The sequence below is a fragment of the Geotrypetes seraphini genome, chromosome 2 (assembly GCF_902459505.1).
Source record: "Geotrypetes seraphini chromosome 2, aGeoSer1.1, whole genome shotgun sequence".
NCBI classification, from domain to species: Eukaryota; Metazoa; Chordata; class Amphibia; order Gymnophiona; family Dermophiidae; genus Geotrypetes; species Geotrypetes seraphini.
Genome location: NC_047085.1, coordinates 481886146 through 481905601, shown reverse-complemented (window position 1 = coordinate 481905601; position 19456 = coordinate 481886146). Strand labels below are relative to the sequence as shown.

General features: G+C 43.4%; 1 protein-coding gene across 4 annotated transcripts in view; it reads right to left on the bottom strand.

Annotated features, from left to right (window-relative positions):
* ADCYAP1R1 (ADCYAP receptor type I) overlaps nt 1-19456 on the bottom strand; it is a 372428-nt gene that overhangs the window by 95854 nt on the left and 257118 nt on the right. For all 4 annotated transcript variants that reach the window (XM_033931771.1, XM_033931772.1, XM_033931773.1 and 1 more), the window contains 4 exons: nt 16714-16846; nt 12941-13094; nt 12017-12077; nt 8303-8372 (listed from right to left, as the gene is read on the bottom strand). In XM_033931771.1, coding sequence (XP_033787662.1) covers nt 8303-8372; nt 12017-12077; nt 12941-13094; nt 16714-16846 — 418 coding nt within the window. The remainder of the gene's footprint in view (nt 1-8302; nt 8373-12016; nt 12078-12940; nt 13095-16713; nt 16847-19456) is intronic.

Sequence of the window (19456 nt, the reverse complement as noted above, 5' to 3'; positions counted from 1 at the left end):
CTCCCTATACCTCAGAGCCAAACAAAACTTGCTGAAATTTAAAAGTAGCCTAAAATGCTTGCTTTTTAAACACGCCTTCAACTTATTTTTTATGCACGTACGCACTTACTTCTGCATTATTTTATTTATTTCCCTTCCCTATTGTATTTTCCTTATTTGTATTCTTTCAAAAAAAAAAATTGTAGTTCTTCCATTCTTCCCTAATGTTTTCATGTTACACGTATGTTTGTAATGCTTGTTCATGTTTATTATCTAAAACGTTTGCTCCCCAGCTATTTTAAATTATTATGTACAGCGCTTTGTACCTTTGCATAAGCATTTAATCAAAATTTAAATAAGCTATGAAACCATGTGTATAAAGTATGAGATTACGTTACAACTCACATGATTCATTAATCCGAATGACGAGAGCTGGCTTAACCTAACTCTAGGATAAAACAGGGGAAGCAAAACCACAACCTCAAAAGCACAGGAAAAAGGTGGAATTGTCCCAATCAGAATGGTCCACAAAAAAGTGTCTTTCAACTCATCTGATAAATCCAAAGCCTTTATTCTTCCAAAATTCATAAAATGACTCTACGACTCGTCGCAGCGTTTGGTAACGCGATACGTTTCTTCAAAGCAGCATTTAGTGAGATTGTGCACTTTTCTAATCTAATCTAATCTAAACCTTAAGTTTATATACCGCATCATCTCCATGAGAATGGAGCACGACACGGTTTACAAGAACTTAAAATAGTGGGTAGAGAAGAAGAAAAAGGATTACATAAACTTATGTGTAGAAGGGGGGAGAGAAAGGGGGGAAGGATAGAGCTACAATTTGCTGAAAAGCCAGGTTTTCAGTTGTTTGCGGAATAACTGAAGGGAGCTCAGGTTCCGCAGCGGGGTGGTGAGGTCGTTCCAAAGACCTGTGATTTTGAAGAGAAGGGATTTTCCCAGTTTGCCGGAATAGTGGATGCCGCGTAGAGAGGGGAAGGCTAGTTTAAGCCTTTGGGCAGTTCTGGAGGAGTCGGGACTGGAGGAGTTGAAAGACAGTGGGATAAGAGGAGGCAGGATTCCGTGAATGAGCTTGAAAGCCAGGCAGGAACATTTGAAATGGATTCTGGAGATTATTTCATACAGTTCAAGACTCTTAAGACTCCTGAGGCAGGCCGTTTGGGCCGAAACATGCGCATGTCGAGTCGTAGAGTCATTTTATGAATTTTGGAAAAATAAAGGCATTTGGATTTATCAGATGAGTTGAAAGACACTTTTTTGTGCACCATTCTGATTGGGACAATTCCACCTTTGTTCTTAACCTAACTCTAGCCCAGGACACTGATGATAAAGAGTGCCAAAATTCCAGTCTGGCATCTCGCTCTTTCTCACCCCTTCTCTCTGTGGTCAGGGAGGGAGAGATGCTTGTTTGGGATTCAGGATTTTTGATGCCCTTTATCATCAGCATTGGGGGGGGGGGAGACTTGAGATTGAGGGGGTGCTACTTGCTGTGACCAGGCAGACAAGAAGCATGCCAAGGTCCCAGCTAAGCCCGGAGAAAAAGTTAATAGGAAAACCTGGATGGGATTATATAAAGGGTGTCCTAAGGGAAATAGGGATGATTTTCAGGTTAACCACCAGGGGGAGCCTGAAATCCCCAAGGATCTCCTGGATGAGCAGTATCTAGTTCACCACAGGAGGAGCCCAAGAGCCCCAGGCAGGTCTGCTGACTCATGTGGAATAGGGTGTGCCCCTAGAGTACAAAAACCAGCAGCTGAGAGCAAACAGACAGGCAGGCTAGGGAGAAGGTTCAGACCTTTCCTACCTGAGAGTCTCCTCGGGCCAAGCAAGGGTGATACAGCCTCACCTATGGAGGTGCAGGAGGCCGGAGAAATGCTGGATGAAGTCTTTTCTGATTCTGATCTTCTGATGGAACTGGACAACCTGCCTGAGGAAATAAGTACTGGTGAAGAAGCCATGGAGGTTGGTCTTTCCACCAGCTGCAAGTCCCAACTGGATTGAAACAGTGAGTGTTTTCAGCTTGCTTTGTTTGAAAAAGACTGTTTGCTGAAGCTGAACCTTTTTGGGATTTTGCTTTTTCTTTTTTTTACTGTTTTGCATTTTCTGTGAAACTGATAGTGTCTGTTTTGGGAGAGGTTTGCTGTTACCTGGGAGGGCATTTTGTAGGCTATATTGTAGCTAAATGAAAGCAAACCTAAGGCACTCTCCATTGCCTGGCAATTTAGTGAAAGGCTGCCAGAGGCTTCACTTTGAAGCACTGAGAATAGGGTATCCAGTGTCTTGAACCCTATTGCATAGAGGAACTAAATAACCTGCTTAGGAGCAGGCTGATTTAAATTCTGAGGTGAGCACAAACCTCAGAGGTGTGAAATAAGGAAAACTCTTTGGACTTTATATCTGAATTGCCCTTACTTTTGAGTTTGGACTGTTTGAAGTTTGATGGCCTTCTTACCTGTTCTGTGGAACTCATAATTATCCTGACTTTTGTGTTTTGGAAAGAATAAATCTGAGACATTTTGATTTATTACCTTTGTGGAACATTGTGATTTTTGTTTTCTAATTGGTGTCGGTTCAGGCCTGCAGAGTGACTCCAGGCCGGGTCACACGCCATTGCTCTTTGTTATTGTAACCACTAGAGGTACTGTGGAGTCCCGGGCGGACCACAGTGGTGGTCACATTGCTCATGGGTGAAGGGGGCACTAATGAATAAGTTGGTTCAGTGTGTCATAGATCCTTGAGCTGGCCCTGTGAATCATCAGTGATAATGACCCAATATTCAAAGAGATTTAAGCGGGCAGGAGAGGCTCCTGTCTCTTTAAATGACCTGTGGTCACCTAACCTACTACTACTATTTATAATTTCTATAGTGTTACCAGACGCATGAAGCGCTGTACATTAAACACACAAGACCCCCAAATAGTCAGTGGCATTAAACCAGGCAGGACCGCTGAATATTGGCTTTGACTGCCCATTCAAAAATGGGCAGGTCAAGGGTGATACATAGGATGGGTTTGGGGAGAAGCTAGCAGTTATGGGGATGCTGCCTGTGATCCCTCTCCTCTTCTCCCAAGCCACACCATGCAGAAGCCACCCACCCCTAGGAACATTCCTCCCTCCCCCCCACCCCCCATGGTCCAGGAAGACTCTCCAGGTCTATTTTTACTCCCTGATGGTTGTGGCAGGCATTTTCTCCAGCAAGTCATAAGGGTCATCAGCAAGGGGGACTCATATCTGCCACAATACCCCACTGGACCACTAGAAAAGAAAGGTAAGCTTAGGGGCCCTACCTCAATCACAGTTGGTTGGGGTAGTGGAACAATGTTCTGGGGGGTGGGGGGCTTCTATGTTGCACTGACTGAGGGAGGGGGAGAGAAAGAGGAAGAGGATTGCAGGTACAAAAAAAAAATTATACCAGTCCAAACCAATATTCAGCTGGGGTCTGCAAAACTGCCTTATGTGGGCCCCAGAGGAATATTGGATGGGACATGCATAAGTTTCAGCAGACACTGTGGGACAATTTAGTCCTGGATATTCAGTGCTGGTAACCGCCTATTCCTCAGCCCTGAATATACAGGACTAAATCAGCCGGTGACTGTCAGCTTTTTAAAAGTATTGCTGACTACTGCTAGCTGAATATCGACTATAATATGTTCTTTTCTACATAATCTTAAATCTAGACTTGCTTTTTGTTTGCTTTGTATACGAGCAACAATGAATGTGATTTGATTTTATGTAGTATGTTTGGATTTTTTTTTTTTTTTTGTCTATTATGAGATGGAGTTCCTTTCCAACCTTTAAATTTATTTTAATGCCTAGACTAGTGCTGCCCGATTTACGATTTGAATCGGTTCACCGATTCACTTCGGGTGAATCGGTTCGATTTAAATTTTAAAAATATTGGCTTCCTGATTTGGACCCTCGCCCCCTAAAGCAGGAGCGACAGCGCTGCTCTTGCTGGCTGTCCGCTGCCGCACCTGTTTTAAAGGATGAGGAGGGAGGGTCAGTCAGGAAGTGCAGCAGTCTGGCTTTCCTCCTGGCCTCCCCGAAGGATTGCCCCCCAAAGACTGCACAACCCCCCTCCCCTCCCGGAAGGCCTCCGTGTTGCTCCTGGCCTCCCTGAACCGTTTACCTTATTGCTGGAGCTTGCGGCCAAAGATCGCGGTTACAGCGTCTTTGTGCTCTGAGCTGTTTCCTCTGTTGTGGTCTCGCCCTCCTCTGACATCAGAGGCAGGATCGCAGTGGAGGAAACGGCTCAGAGCACAAAGATGCTGTAACCACAATCTTTGGCTGCAGGCTCTAGCAATAAGGTAAACAGTTCGGGGAGGCCAGGAGTAACAAGGAGGCCTTCACGGGGGGAGGGGGGTGCGCACAGTCTTTGGGGGGGGGCAGTCCTTCCGGGGGGCAGTCTTTTGGGGGGCAGTCCTTCGGGGGGGTGGGACAGGCCTTGGGGGAGTGCTGGCCTTCAAGGGGGGGAACAGACCTTTAAGGGGGGCGGACTGGCCTTCAAAGGGGGGGGACAGGCCAGGGATGGTGGCATAGGCCTTCAGGGGGGACAGGCAGGCCTTCGGGGGGGGCAGTCCTTCAGAGGTTGGGACAGGCCTTGGGGGGTGCAGGCCTTTAAGTGGTGAACAGTCCTTTAAGGGGGGATAGAAACATAGAAACATAGAAGATGACGGCAGAAAAGGACTATAGCCCAGAAAGTCTGCCCACTCTGCTTACCCACCCCCTGTCTATGCCCTAATGACCCAATTTCCTTATCTTGACCCTCGTAGGGATCCCACATGGGTATCCCATTTATTCTTAAAGTCTGGCACGCTGTCTGCCTCGATCACCTGCACTGGAAGCTTGTTCCAATGATCAACTACTCTCTCTGTGAAGAAATACTTTCTGGTGTCGCCATGAAATTTTCCGCCCCTGAGTTTGAGCGGGTGTCCTCTTGTGGCCGAGGGTCCCTTGAGAAAGAAAATATCATCTTCCACTTCGACACGTCCCGTGAGGTACTTAATGTTTCGATCATGTTTCCCCTCTCCCTACGTTCCTCGAGAGTATAGAGCTGCAATTTGTTCAGTCTCTCTTCGTACGAGAGACCCTTGAGCCCCGAGATCATCCTGGTGGCCGTCCGCTGAACCGATTCAATTCTGCGCACATCTTTACTGTAATGTGGCCTCCAGAATTGCACACAGTACTCCAGATGAGGTCTCACCATGGCCCTGTACAGCGGCATTATGACTTCAGGCTTTCGGCTGACGAAACTTCTATTGATACAACCCAATATCTGCCTTGCCTTAGATGAAGCCTTCTCCACTTGATTGGCAGTTTTCATGTCTGCACTGATGCAGACCTTTAAGGGGGGACAGGCCTTCAAAGAGGGGATAGGCCAGGGATGATGGCATAGGACTTCAGGGGGAACAGGCAGGCCTTCAAGGGGGGGACAGGCCTTCAGGGATGGGGGTACAGGCCTTCAGGGGGGACAGACCTTCAGGGGAGGGGGGCCCTGGTGTAGAAGTACACAGAGGGAGGGAAGGGGGTTCAAAGAGACATGCATATGCCGGATTTTGGGGGGGGGAAGAAATAATGGGTCTAAAAATAGAGGAGAGGGAGAGAGATGACGGACAATGGGATTTAGGGAGGGAAGGAACAGAAAGGGATAGAAGTGGGACACAAGGGATGGTGTGGGGGGGGGGGGCGGATAGAGATACTGGATAGGAGGGTAGTTGGGAAAAGAAATGGAGAGATGGTGGACCCTGGGGTGGTGGGGAAGGAGGGAGAGATGTTGGATGAAAGGGTAGTTAAGAAAAGGTGGATCTGTGGAGGGAGAGAAAAAAAAGGAAAGATGCCAGACCTCCGGGGGAGGGAAGGGAAACGGAAGGGGCAGAGATGGAAGATGGATGGTTAGCAGGGAGAAAGAAGAAAGCCTGGCAAGCAAGTTATCAGAAGACAACCAGAGCCTGGGACCAACAAGATTTGAATAATGACCAGACAACAAAAGGTAGAAAAACTAATTATATTTTCCATTTTGTGATTACAAAATGTCAGATTTGAAATGTGTATCCTGCCAGAGCTGGTGTTAGACCGCAAACATGGGCTAGGATTTAAGAGAGAGAGGAAAAGTGTTTTTTATTTGTTTATTTTGTTTACACCACAGCGCCAGTGTGGTTAGGAGAAGGCAAAGGGGGTGAAGAGGCTATAAAATAAACCCACCAGGATGTTTGAAAAAAAAAAAAAACACCCAATTGGGCAGGAAAATCGAATCGAATTGAAAAACCAATTCAGTAGGCTGAATCGAATTGAATCAAATTTTTTTTTCCTGAATCGGGCAGCACTAGCCTAGACCATTGCTGTAGATTGTGTGGTACATCAGATTTTATTAAATCATATGCCACAGAATATGTGATTTATTGCATCATGGGTCCCTTTGATATTTAGGATTCACACTAATGAACACTGGAGTAGCCTAATGAGAAAACGGATGGAGGCTCCTCAGTTCTCCATTGCATTGAGAAGGCCACTCACCGGTACCTATTCTCGTTCCATGTGCTATGGTTGCTGTCTTTGGAAGATATAGTGGCCAGAGCCCTTAATATAGCATTTTTGCAAAACAGGGCCGCTGTTGGGACTGGCTGAATATTTGGTTTGCCTGTATTTGTCTAAGGAGTACATATCAGAAACAGATTTTGCTTTTCGCCACGATTGATTGTCCTTGGCAACTGTGAAGATAAGTACCTGACTGCATATTTATTACTATAATTGAAAGAGTTGGTTTGCTTTTGTGAAATTTTTTGAGAGACCAATGACTGTGCTAGCTCCATTGCGGGTCTTGATGTACTGAAAAGACGGAGCATTATTCTTTTTCTGAGGTCTCTCTTTCTCCACTTTTTTTGAACTTTTGTATGTTAATGAGCTGTTTGGCAGCATGTATGCAGTGGACTTTTGATCATAGCTGCCGTGAACTACTATAATATTGTTGTTTGTATTATTTTAATTTGTATCACCATAATTGCCCATGTAAACCACTGTGAACTTCATGGAAGTATTGGGGGTATACAAATAAAGATTGCATTGTATTGTACCTGGGCAATGGAGGATTATGTGATTTGTGCGGGGTCATATGGAGCTGCAGTAGGAATCAAACCCAGTTTATCCGGATCTTAGTCCACTGCCTTAATCATTAGGCTACTCTACTCTTCATCCCTAAATTAGGAATGTGGTTAAAAGGAGATTTTATAAGATATATATTCTGTGCCCGCTGCATCCTTGATCTACCTTGCTGGACCCTAATCAAAGCTATAATTATATCATACTAAATTCAGACCATTAAAAAAAAAAACCCACACAGACACACACTTTACTATCATCCTTCAGTCTCACAGGAATATCATGAATTATCTCTCAAATATTCAGCAATAGCTTCCAGATCAATAAATCACTTCCCAATGGAACAGCTTCACATACCACATACTTTGCTATTGTAAATAACTCACATCAACACTTTAAAAAAAATGAGAAACCTTTTCTACAGGCAGTCCCTGGGCTAAGAACGGTCGACTTATGTCAGACTCATACTTATGAACCGGAGTCCTGCCTCTCCCTTCCTGTGCCAACCTGCCCTCTCTTCCTCCTTTCCTGTCCAAACTTGACCCTCCTCCTCCCTTCTGTGTCCCAATGTGCCCCTTGTTGTCCTCTTCTCTGCTTTGCGTCCCAAATTCATGCCTCCAATGAGTGTTTACCTCAGCTGCTGCCTCCCAGCCGCATTTCTGTTCACAAAGCTGCTAGCAGTGGCTCCTGCACGCAGCCCTCAGCTCACCCGGAAGCCCATGGGCCACATGTAGGAATCACAGCCGCAGCTTTGTGAAGAGAAGTGTGGCTTGGAGGAGAGAGCCGGGCAGAGGAGGTAAACGTTTGTGCTGATCAATAGTAACCATTCAACAGCTATCTTTTCTTATCATCTCTTTAAATTTTCTTCCATTTTCTCTTTGCTTACCCCAATACTCTCTTCTGCAACCTAAGCTCAGACCTAGACACTGTTATAACTACTAAATATTCAGAGTTCAGCTCAAGGATGGTCAAGGGTCCATGAACATTTAAATTAACCAAGAAACATGCAGTCACTAACAATACACATTTTTTTTGTAATATCATGTTTATTGAGGTCAACCAGAGTAACACAGGACATACAAAAAGTACAGACCAGAAAAGCAGAATCAAGCCATAAACCTGGCGAGGAACAATGCAATGCAATACAAACAACCGCACCATCAAGGATCACTCAGAATACACATTTTTAAAAACTTATTATATTACTTACCATTATTGATCCAACCACAGGACCCTTAATCACCCACCACAAAGCAGTGTTATCGTTCATCTCCCAGCATCTAAAATAAAGCATACAACAGACTGATCTTGGTATCTTTTGCAAAATTAATAAAAATTGTAATTCTACACACCTTCTACCTTAAATCCTCCCCAGAGCACACCCGCTCTACAAGTACATCTTGTACTGTGTGTTCACACATTTACAAATTTTTAAGAATCATTTTCCACCTATAAATCTGCATTTTGCATGCAGAAAAGGTTTATGGAATACTCCCCCTAGGCATTCCAGAGGGAGCCTTTGTGTCTGAATGGGTATTTTGGCTTCCATCTGATCTGGATTGCCAGAAAGCCTTATGAAACATGGATGAGATACATTTGCATTTGCTGGCTCAGATCAGCATGTACGGGATGCAAAGCATCCAAAATTCATCTCATGCATATTAAAAAAAAGTTAACAAGTAAATGTAGCCACTTGATATTCTTCAAGGCCCGAAGTGCCCTCCCTATTCTAGTGCATTGCCTTTTGGAAAGGAAATATAAAACATAGGAAAGGCCTGGGTAGTTTTGAATGAAGGATTATGGCTCAAAATAATCTCAAAAACATGAGAACATTGTTAGCTATGCATAATGTGACCATACATCCCGTTTTAAACAGGACCGTCCTGTTTTTAGATCCCCTGTCCCGTTGTCCCCATGCACAGCTTCTGAACGCCAAAATGTCCTGTTTTCAAAGACAGCGTCCCGAAGCTGTGCGTGGGGACATCGGGACAGGCGATCGCTTCCCCTCCCTCCCTCCAGCACCGAAGCCTGGCCTACCGCCGAATCAATCTCCTCCCCCTTGGTCTGCCTCCACCCGCTGCAAATGAAGAAAAGAAAGGTCCAGGTGCCGGCCCACAAACCTTCTTTCCGATGTCAATTCTGACATCAGAGAGGAAGTTCTGGGCCAAAGGGGATGGGGCTGGAGAAAGAAAGAGAGAGGCTTGGACACAAATGGGATGGGGAGAAATAAATAAATAAATAAATATTGGATGCACAGCCAGAAGGAAGTGCAACCAGAGACTCATCACCCTCTCCCTTCATCTTAAGTCCCAGTGACTATACTGTGTTTTCCTCCCCTGCTCTCCACCTCCCTCAAGCCCATAAATGCTATCTCTTTGTTTTCACCCTAGCCGCATCTTGTATCTCATCTTTACTACACCTCCAGTAACCCCTTTTATTTCTGTCCCATTCCAGTAGTCTCCATATCTCTTCCCTCCAGCCTTAGATTTCTCTCTCTCTCTTTCTCTCTCTCTCTCTCTCTCTTCCCTTAGATCTATCACTGCTCTATCTTCACTCTCAGCTACAATAGCCACTTTCTTTTCAACATCCCTGTTTCAGAATCATCTGTCTGTCTTCAACAACAGCAATTTTATATAGTCTATACCGGCGGTTCAGGAACGGTTTACAATAAAGTTTGAATCACTTGCATATTGTACTCTAAAACAGATCCACAAACAAAATAATATAAATTTAAGAACCCAATCTATTTTTCAAATAGCCAAGACTTTAACAATTTCTGAAATTTCAGACAATTTGTCTCGCATCCAATTTTTGCTGGCAAAGACTTCTATAGAGGAGGAGCCAAGTTGAAAAGCTGCCTTTTAAACAGCAATGTTCATACTGCAATATTGGCTGCCCGCCGATAACTTCACTTATTGTCACTGGCATAATTTACTCCATCAATTGGCCAGTTGGGAAGCACAGGATGTTTGAGGGAAATGGAAGGGAAGAAGACTTTATTAAAAAATTGGGGGGCCCTATTTGGAGCAGTTACACCAGGGATCTCAAAGTCCCTCCTTGAGGGCCGCAATCCAGTCGGGTTTTCAGGATTTCCCCAATGAATATGCATTGAAAGCAGTGCATACACATAGATCTCATGCATATTCATTGGGGAAATCCTGAAAACCCGAATGGATTGCGACCCTCTAGGAAGGACTTTGAGACCCCTGAGTTACACCCACAAGGGTGCAGTCTTTTGCTTAATTTTTAATATTGTAAACCGCCCAGATACATATGATGGTCGGTATATCAAGCCATGAATAAACTTGAAACTTAATGAGCTATGATGTACAGTGTTAATAGTTCTGTGACAGGCAGTAGAACCTTGCTCAAGGATTAGCCCCTTGGGGTGGGGGTTATGGTGGGGGAGGGGATGTTTCATAGGGGAGGTAGTTGTGCAGGGTGCTAAGCGGATTTTTGTACATGCCCAATTGAGATAGGTTTATCTAGTATTTGATCTGGCCCTGAATCCAGGCTTATAATATTGACAAAGTAAACCAATCATAAGAAATATAATGCAGATTGTGGATATTCCCATCCAGTTTATCAAGTTGAGAAGTGGTTCCTTAGAATTAGGGCAGTGGTTCCCAAACCTGTCCTGGGGGACCCCCAGCCAGTCAGGTTTTCAAGATATCCCTAATGAATATGCATGAGAGAGATTTGCATATAATGGAAGTGACAGGTATGCAAATCTCTCTCATGCATATTCATTAGGGATATCTTGAAAACCTGACTGGCTGGGGGTCCCCCAGGACAGGTTTGGGAACCACTGAATTAGGGTTACCATATGGCTCCAGAAAAAGGAGGACGGATTGAGACATCCGGGTTTTACTGCCAATGAAAGCAGTGGAAGTAAAATCCGGATGTCTCAATCCGTCTTCCTTTTTCTGGAGCCATATGGTAACCCTACTTAGAATAAAGAACTGAAACCAAATAATTTACTGGAATTTAGGGTTAGGTTGCAGTAGCAAATTTGTGCACTAGTAGATTATTTTCCAAAATGTAAATCAATTTTCTTTACATTTACAGGAGCATACTGACATTCATTCATTTGTTTAGATCAGGGGTCTCCAAAGTCCCTCCTTGAGGGCCAAATCCAGTCGGGTTTTCAGGATTTCCCCAATGAATATGCATTGAAAGCAGTGCATGCACATAGATCTCATGCATATTCATTGGGGAAATCCTGAAAACCTGACTGGATTCGGCCCTCAAGGAGAGACTTTGGAGACCCCTGGTTTAGATTCTTTCACTTGACTAGACCACCAATTTTATTATAATTTTGGTAAGTTCTGTATTTCAACATAAGAACAGCCATACTGGGTCAGACCAATGGTTCATCTAGCCCAGTATCCTGTTTGCAACAGTGGCCAATCCAGATCGCAAGCACCTGGCAGAAACCCGAATAGTAGCAACATTCTATGATACCAATTGCAGAGCAAGCACTTGCTTCCCCCAAATTCCCCATGTCTGTCTCAATAGGAGGCTATGGACTTTTCCTCCAGGAATTTGTCCAAACCTTTTTTTAAACCCAGCTATGCTAAACACTGTTACCACATCCTTTGGCTATTTTCAGCATCCTTCTTACAAAGGAATCTGTTCCAATGATTCTCTTTATCTTTTGCACGTCTGTCTTATGAAAACATCCCAAGAGACTGATATTTGCAGAAAACCCACTAATCTGCAACCTCCACTAAGTCAGATACTACCAAGATGCCCTTCAGAGGTGGGCAAGTACGAATGTTCCAGCATCAGGTGCTTCAATACTTTATGTCCAAAATGTATGCTAGGAAAATGAGACTAAAATACAACGCCACAAAATGTATCACATGCGAATGCAGCCTATTAATAGCTCCTTCAGTATTACTAGATTAAAAGATATACATACCCATTGTCATCAAAGTGAAGCCTCAGAACAGCCCACACAGTCACACAAATAGTAGGAGTGCCTGGAAATTCAAGATTAAGATAGCTAGAGTTCGTTTGCATGTCAATCAGAATCCATAAAGTAACATCCTACAATACAGCCAGAAACAATGAGAGGAAATTATCAATTTTCCATATTTTAGGAAATATTTTTTGGCATGGCATAACTTGCTCAATTTGAAAACAACTTCAAAATGATTCCTATACAACTATGGTGTGCAAATTCTATGCTATATGAGTGATTTTTTTTGGCTTCCAGCTCAGCTGGAATCCGGGCTGAGGTTTAGCATCATAAGCCCCAGTCAATCAAGTTTGAGGACTATATCTCTACCTCTATCTATATACAGTATGTGAGGCTCATAATCAAAACAAAAAAAACGTCTAAAAACCAGTCTAAGTCAGTACTTGGATGACCTAAAATCAAAGGTGCCAAAAATCAAAGCCGGTTTTGGGACGTATCCAGAACTTTTTTAGGCCTCTGAATCCCGCTGTGCGCCCAAAGCTCAAAGGGACAGTTTTGGATGAGTGGTTAGGGCCAGAGGTAAGAAGGACATGGGCTAACCTAGACATAGTCATCCAGCAGCGATAATCAAAAGTTTGGCGAGGTTGCCTGGATGGAACTTATACGTTTTGATTTAGATACAGCTAAAACAGGTCTAAGTTCTGGATCGGCTTGCCACTGAGCTGATCGCGGTAAGGGATCTCCATGCCACGAGCAGTTTAGCGGCCCAGACAACCCGATCCCTACCGCCTTGTGAAGACTTCTGGCAGGAGGGAAGCCCAATCCCTCTTGCAGGACACTCCCATCCCCCCCGAAGCCTCCCTTCTAGCCTCACATTTGCAGAAACAAAACATGAAAGAAATATAATCAAGTAATTAAACCTACCCCAGCCAATGATTGTATACCAGTAAAAATATCTTCTCTCTGGGAAAAATGTTTCAACTAGCAATGTGAAAAGATATAGCCCTTCAATGAAAAGCCAAAAATAGTTGGACATGACACAGTAGTGGAAAAACACCATCACTGCTTTGCATTCCACCTGTAAAAAACATGCACAGGGAAATAAAGTTAGGCATTGTCTACACATTGTGGCGTGAAATCATGCATTGATTACATATAAGAGATGGGTGGGCAAAAAAAACCCACTGTTTCATATTGTTTCCCATGTCATGTTGAGGTATTTTTATTCAGGTTTCTTGGCTATAGTCATTTTGAGAACAATGAAGATAGTGTAGAAAGCCACAGATGGATCAAACAGGCAGACATACAACTGAAGGGAAGCAACTTTATTGCAAGACCTGACACGACCCATGTTTCGGCAAATGCTTGCATCAGGGGTCACAATGTTGCCAAACACCAAACTAAACTTTCAGTCTGACAAGGACAATCAGTTCAGAACAAGCAATAATATCACGAGAAGCAGCTTGTCCATGTCAGACAGAAAATTTACTTTAGTGCTTGGCAATATTATGACCCCTGATGCAGGCATTTGCCGAAACATGGGCTGTGCAGGTCTTGCAATAAACTTGCTTCCCTGCAATTGTGTCGGAGCCTGTTTCTTCCATCTGTGGCCTTCTACACTATATTCGCATTATGATCTTTTGTGTGTGTGTGTGTGTGTGTTTGGGGGGGAATCCCTTTTTTTGTGTGCTTATTATGATACCAATGTCATTGTATACACCCTCTTTGCAAATAGTGTGCACCATTTGCAAACAAGGAGTACTCTTTTCAAAGACAGTGCACACTCTTTCCTGATGGTGCATGCACGTGCGATGATTCTCACATGTGCACATTATCGGGAAAGATTGTGCACTCTCTCCAAAACTGCATGTCCTCTTTATAAACAATGTGAACTATTTGTAAAAACAGCAAACTATTATTAGCAAACGAAAAGCACAAAATGTCATGATTTTTACTGCTTGATTACCGCCATAGCCGGTGCTAAAATCCATGCTACGATTTTGTAAAAAGGGGGGGTGTTAAATAATTACCCCCCCCCCTTTTACAAAATTGCAATAGAGGTTTTTAGCGCAGGCTGGCACGCTGAATGGTCTGCGCTGCTCCCGACACTCATAGTGTCACCTGAGCGTGCCCCGCAGTAGTGCTTATCACAGCTTAGTGAAAGGTAGGGTTGCCAGACGTCCAGATTTCCACGGTCACGTCTGCTTTTAGAGGACATGTCCGGATATCCGGACCGCTTTTCAAAACCCGGCACATTGTCCAGCCCTGGCTCAAAGAGACAAGGTTTGTGTCAGGCTAGTTTGGGGGGTGGGGGGTGGAATGGGGTGGGGTGGGGATGGAATGGGGCAGACTCTGAGGTGGAACAGGGTGAACCCAAGGGCGGAACAGGGCGGAACAGGACGTTCTCTCTTACCCGATGGAAAATTTGGTAACCCTAGTGAAAGGGCCACTAAATGAGAACCTTTGTTTCTAAACTTAAAAGGAAATGAAGCAAAATATAGAAGAAAGTTAGAGTATAATACAATCTTTTTGCAAGTCTTGATTCACTTTGATTTTAAGAGTCAAGTGAGGCACACGGTATTTAATGAAACATCAGATGTCTGGAATCTAATCCATGTAAACAGCTGATGATTTGAGCTGAATCAAGATCTAATCATTTCATTCCATCAAGTTCCAATTAAAGATTCATACTGACACTGAAAGAGTGACGCTCCTAGTATCATTTGTATTTGAGCCAGATGTTAATATGATTATGAAATTGTTTTTTAAAAATTCTCAAAAATTATTTGGGGAAAAATTATATCAATCATTACAAAAATCTTGATACTTGATAAAGGAGGGGGGGTAGGTTTATTCTCTTTATCATAAAATATAAATAAATTATCATAATAGTTGTTATATTGTGTGCAACTAACAAAATAAAGGGAGGGAAGGGGATTCATAATTGAATAATAGTTGATAAAATTATTAAATTTTATATGATGTCTAAAATTGTAGTAAGGATTATATAAGATATGTTGTATGTACAATATGTTATGGAGATATCAAGTGTATACTTAAGGTAATTGTATGAATTTTTATGATACACTTGTTGTTATATGAAAAAATTAATAAAAAATGTTAAAACACACACAAAAAAAAAAATTATTTGGGGAACAGAAAATATGGCTATATCCTGATGTCGCCAAGACCACTCAAGAACAGAGAAAAGAATTTATTTCCATGCGTCAAGAGACTATTAAATTGGGAGCAACGTTTTTTAGCATACCCCTGCAAATGCTTGGTTAGGTATTTAGGAGTTAAATATACATTTTTCTCTCCATGTCACCTGAAGGAATTCTTAGATGTTAAGAAGATCATTAGGGACTGAGGGATAATAGAAGTAAAGCAGATGTTTAGATTAAGCCTATTTGTTTTAATTAAATTCCTCTTTCATTTTCTCTCATAAATTATTGCTTGACCATTCCCACATTATGGTGTTCTAAGAAGGGGATAAAGAATGTATTATTGTAAGAATGAATTTTCATTATTCTTGTTTTGGGGGTTTTTTTTTCTCCCTGTGTGTTTCTTGGAGTAAGATATATTCTTGTAAATTTGATGTATAATTAGAAAGAAATTAAAAAAAGTAACTTGCTTTGAACTATTGAGAAAAGCCATGAACTAAATCTAGGTCCCTTATAGTTCAAATCTGTATACCCAAAATAATTTGAATCATAACAAGAGATGTCTATTCTTCCTTAGTCAATAATGGATTTGTCTCAGCTATCCATTGTTCTCTAATATCTTAGTTATCTGTGCAGGGATTGAAACCTGCCTACAGCCAGTGCAGGGTTAAAACTGAAACAGTACAATAATAAGTACCGTATTTGCCGGCGTATAAGACGACTCTTCAGTACCTTAAAATCCTCCCCAAAGTCGGGGGTCGTCTTATACGCCGGGTACTGTTTACATCACAGTTCTTCAACCGCCGGTCCGCGGACCGGTGCCGGTCCGCAGAAAATTCCTGCCGGTCCGCACAGGACCGGCGAGATGGACCCGTTAAATTTTCTGCCCCGATGGTGTTTGCAGAAATCTTCTGTTCCTCCCAGCCTCGGGCGATCAAGACAGGCGGTCATTCCCTCTGTGAGTCTCGCCTATGCGGAAACAGGAAGTTGAAACAAAATAGGCGGGACTCAGAGAGGGAAGGTCCCGACGTTTGCAGCCTGTCTTGATCGCTGCCCCTGCTGAGTCGCCGAAGAGGGCCGCGGGGAAAGTGCAGGCAGAGAGAAGATGGTCAGCGTGCGCGGGGAGGTCAGCGTGTCGATTGGGGCCATCAGCAGCGTTTGTGCTGAGTCTGCCCACGTGCAGGATGCGGCGGGTAGGGGCCTCCGACTCGTCTTGGGCGGCTGGGCCTGCGGTGCAAAGCTGTTTTTGCCGGCTTGGGGGGGGGGGGGGGTCGCGAATCGGAAGAAGGGGTAGTCTTATACGGCGAGTATATAACAAACTATATTTTAACTGTAAAAGTTGGGGGGTCGTCTTATACGCCCAGTCGTCTTATACGCCGGCAAATACGGTATGTTGCTGACATATATAATGATATTTTAAGCAAGGCCAGATGTTGAGGTAACGAGAATTAAATCATAGCATACTCTTTTAAACATAATGTATGTAGTTAGACATCAATTAGCAGCTGTGCCTCACTTTGTCTATTCACTTACCGTAGAAACAAAACAGTGGTTGATGTCCTGCTCGGCATACAAGACCTCATCCTTAATAAAGACTAATATTGCCCGAAGAATGAACGAAACAAACAGGTTCATGTGAATAAAATTTCTCGTGCAGTGGAGCTTCCTGGAAAAGAAAGATAAACAATACGTTATATGATGAGATTTTAAACTCTAGAGTAGAGAATGACACGGGGACAAATTTGTCCCCATCCCTGTAGAAACTCAATTTCCCAGTCCCCGGGAGTTTTGTAGTTGTCCCTGTCCCTGCTCCATTCCTGTAAGCTCTATCTTAACCACGCAAGCCTCGAACACTTATGATTTTAAGGTGTTTGAGGCTTGTCAAGATGAGGACGGAGCTTAGGCATTGGTGGAATGAGGCATTATGACATCACAATCTGAGTTCTAGAATGTTGCTACTTATGATTTTAAAGTGCTTGAGGCTTGTCAAGATGAGGACGGAGCTTGCAGGATTGGAGCAAAGACAGGAAAAAAAATCTCTCGGAGACAGAACGGGAAAATTAGTTCCCGCGGGGATAGGGAAAAATTTGTCCCCGTGTCATTCTCTACTACTTCAGAAATCATGCTAACAGGACGACAGCTCAGTTCTGTAACTCGCTAAGAATAAGAATGAACCTTTCAGACTGTATCTTCCCTCATGACTCTCTTCATAGACCAGTGCAGTGAATTTTAACCCGAACATACTGCAAACCTATTTGAATGTTTAGAGAATCATGATGCATTCATTTTACTACAGTGGCATACATTAATTAATGGTGTACAGCGGTTCATAGTCAGTGGCACGCAAGACACCAGTGCGCCGACAATCCAGCGCTGACAATTCAGCGCAAGAAAAAAGTGCGCCGCTGAAAGCCGCCGAAAAACTTATTTGTAAAGAACTCCGACGGGGTGTGTGGGGGGTGTGAGTGTTCGCGCTGCCATTGGGGGTGTGTGGGGGGTGCAACCCCCCACATTGTAGAGAAAACGGAACTTTTTCTGATTTTTTTTCAGGAAAAGTTCCATTTTCTTTACAATGTGGTGGGATGCACCCCCCACTCCCCCCCAATGGCAGCGCAAACACTATGCATTAAAGTGGGACCCCCCCCCCACTTTAATGCACTTTAATGCCCCCATTGTAGCTCTTTAAAAATAAGTTTTTTGGTGGCTTTCAGCGGCGCACTTGTTTCTTGTGCTGGATTGTCGGCGCGGTGGTGTCGGGTGCGCAATTATCCCGTCACTGTGTACAGCATATATTTTGTATCTTGTTTCTTCTTTGTTTTGCTATGAAATTTCCACGCAATTCTCTTGACGTGGGCTTTGAAATTATTAGTCTTGTCTTATTATTACTGCATGTTTTGTTTCATGCTTGTTTTTTTTTTTGAAGCATAAGTAAAAATAATGGAAAGAAAAGGGAGTGCAGGGCCTAAATGTTCATTTTAGAATCCTGAAAACAGCACAGAATTTATTTTTTTTTATTTTTTTTGCATTTTGTTGTATTTTATATTTTTTTATTTTTTGTTTAGGAGGGGCAATGTCATTAATAGTGCACGCTTCACAAATGGTGTTCCTATATTTAAGTGCCAATAAAGCATATGTTTGAAATCTCTTCTATACACCCACAGAGTGGAGGAGGAGCCAAATAGTTCATGAAGGGGCCTGAGATCCTGAGGAATTGGGTTCAGTTCCCACTACAGCTCCTTGTGACCCTGGGTGAGCCCACTAGGAACAGAGAAAGTACCTGTATAAAACATGTACAGTGCTGCACAGTATATCTTCAAATGCTATAGAAATGATATATAGAATACTAGGGTGACCGACCCCCCCCCCCCCCCCCCCCCGAAAAAAGCCTCTGCTGAATTAGCAGGGGGCAGTGGATTTTTCAGGAAGTTGCTGAGAATGTTTGTGGACAGTAAGGAGTAGTGAGAAGAGTTAGACTCCCTTTTCCTAGGTGGAAGGTTGGGGGATATAAAAGGAGTGGGAGCTAAAACTCTAGGCTTCTCATTGTCCTTTTTCTCTCACCAGAGCCCCAGTGCTGAGGGAGACTCCTGGAATACATTACCTCTGGGGATAAAGTCCTAAGAGGGTTACATTACATTACATTAGTGATTTCTATTCCGCCATTACCTTGCGGTTTAAGGCGGATTACACAAGAGTTGTCAGAAGGTTACAAGAGTTGTAACATTACATGAGAATTGTCTTAAGAATTACATAAGAATTGTCGAGAACTTAAGGAGTAACATGTTGGGTAATTAGAAACATTTTAGGTTAGATAAGGGTGGAGTGTGTGGTAGGTGGAGTTAAGGAAGGAACTGGTCGTGTTAAACAGGTTTTATGTGTTTTTTGAAGACTATGGTTTTAGTTTCTTTTTTGAAGGTTTTGTAGTTTGTGGTCGTAGATAACAGATTGGTGATTTATCTGTCTAGTTTAGCTGCTTTGGTGGCCATTAGGTTGTCATAAAGTTTTCCTCTTGACATTTTTTGTAGGTGGGTGTGTGAATAGTGAGTGGGTTCTCCTGTACCTGGTTGAGGTGGATTGGGTTAGTCGGTTAAGAACATAAGCAATGCCTCCGCTGGGTCAGACCTGAGGTCCATCGTGCCCAGCAGCCCGCTCACACAGCGGCCCAACAGGTCCAGGACCTGCGTAGGACCTGCGTAGTAATCCTCTATCTACACCCTTCTATCCCCTTTTCCAGCAGGAAATTGTCCAATCCTTTCTTAGACCCCAGTACCGTTCTCTG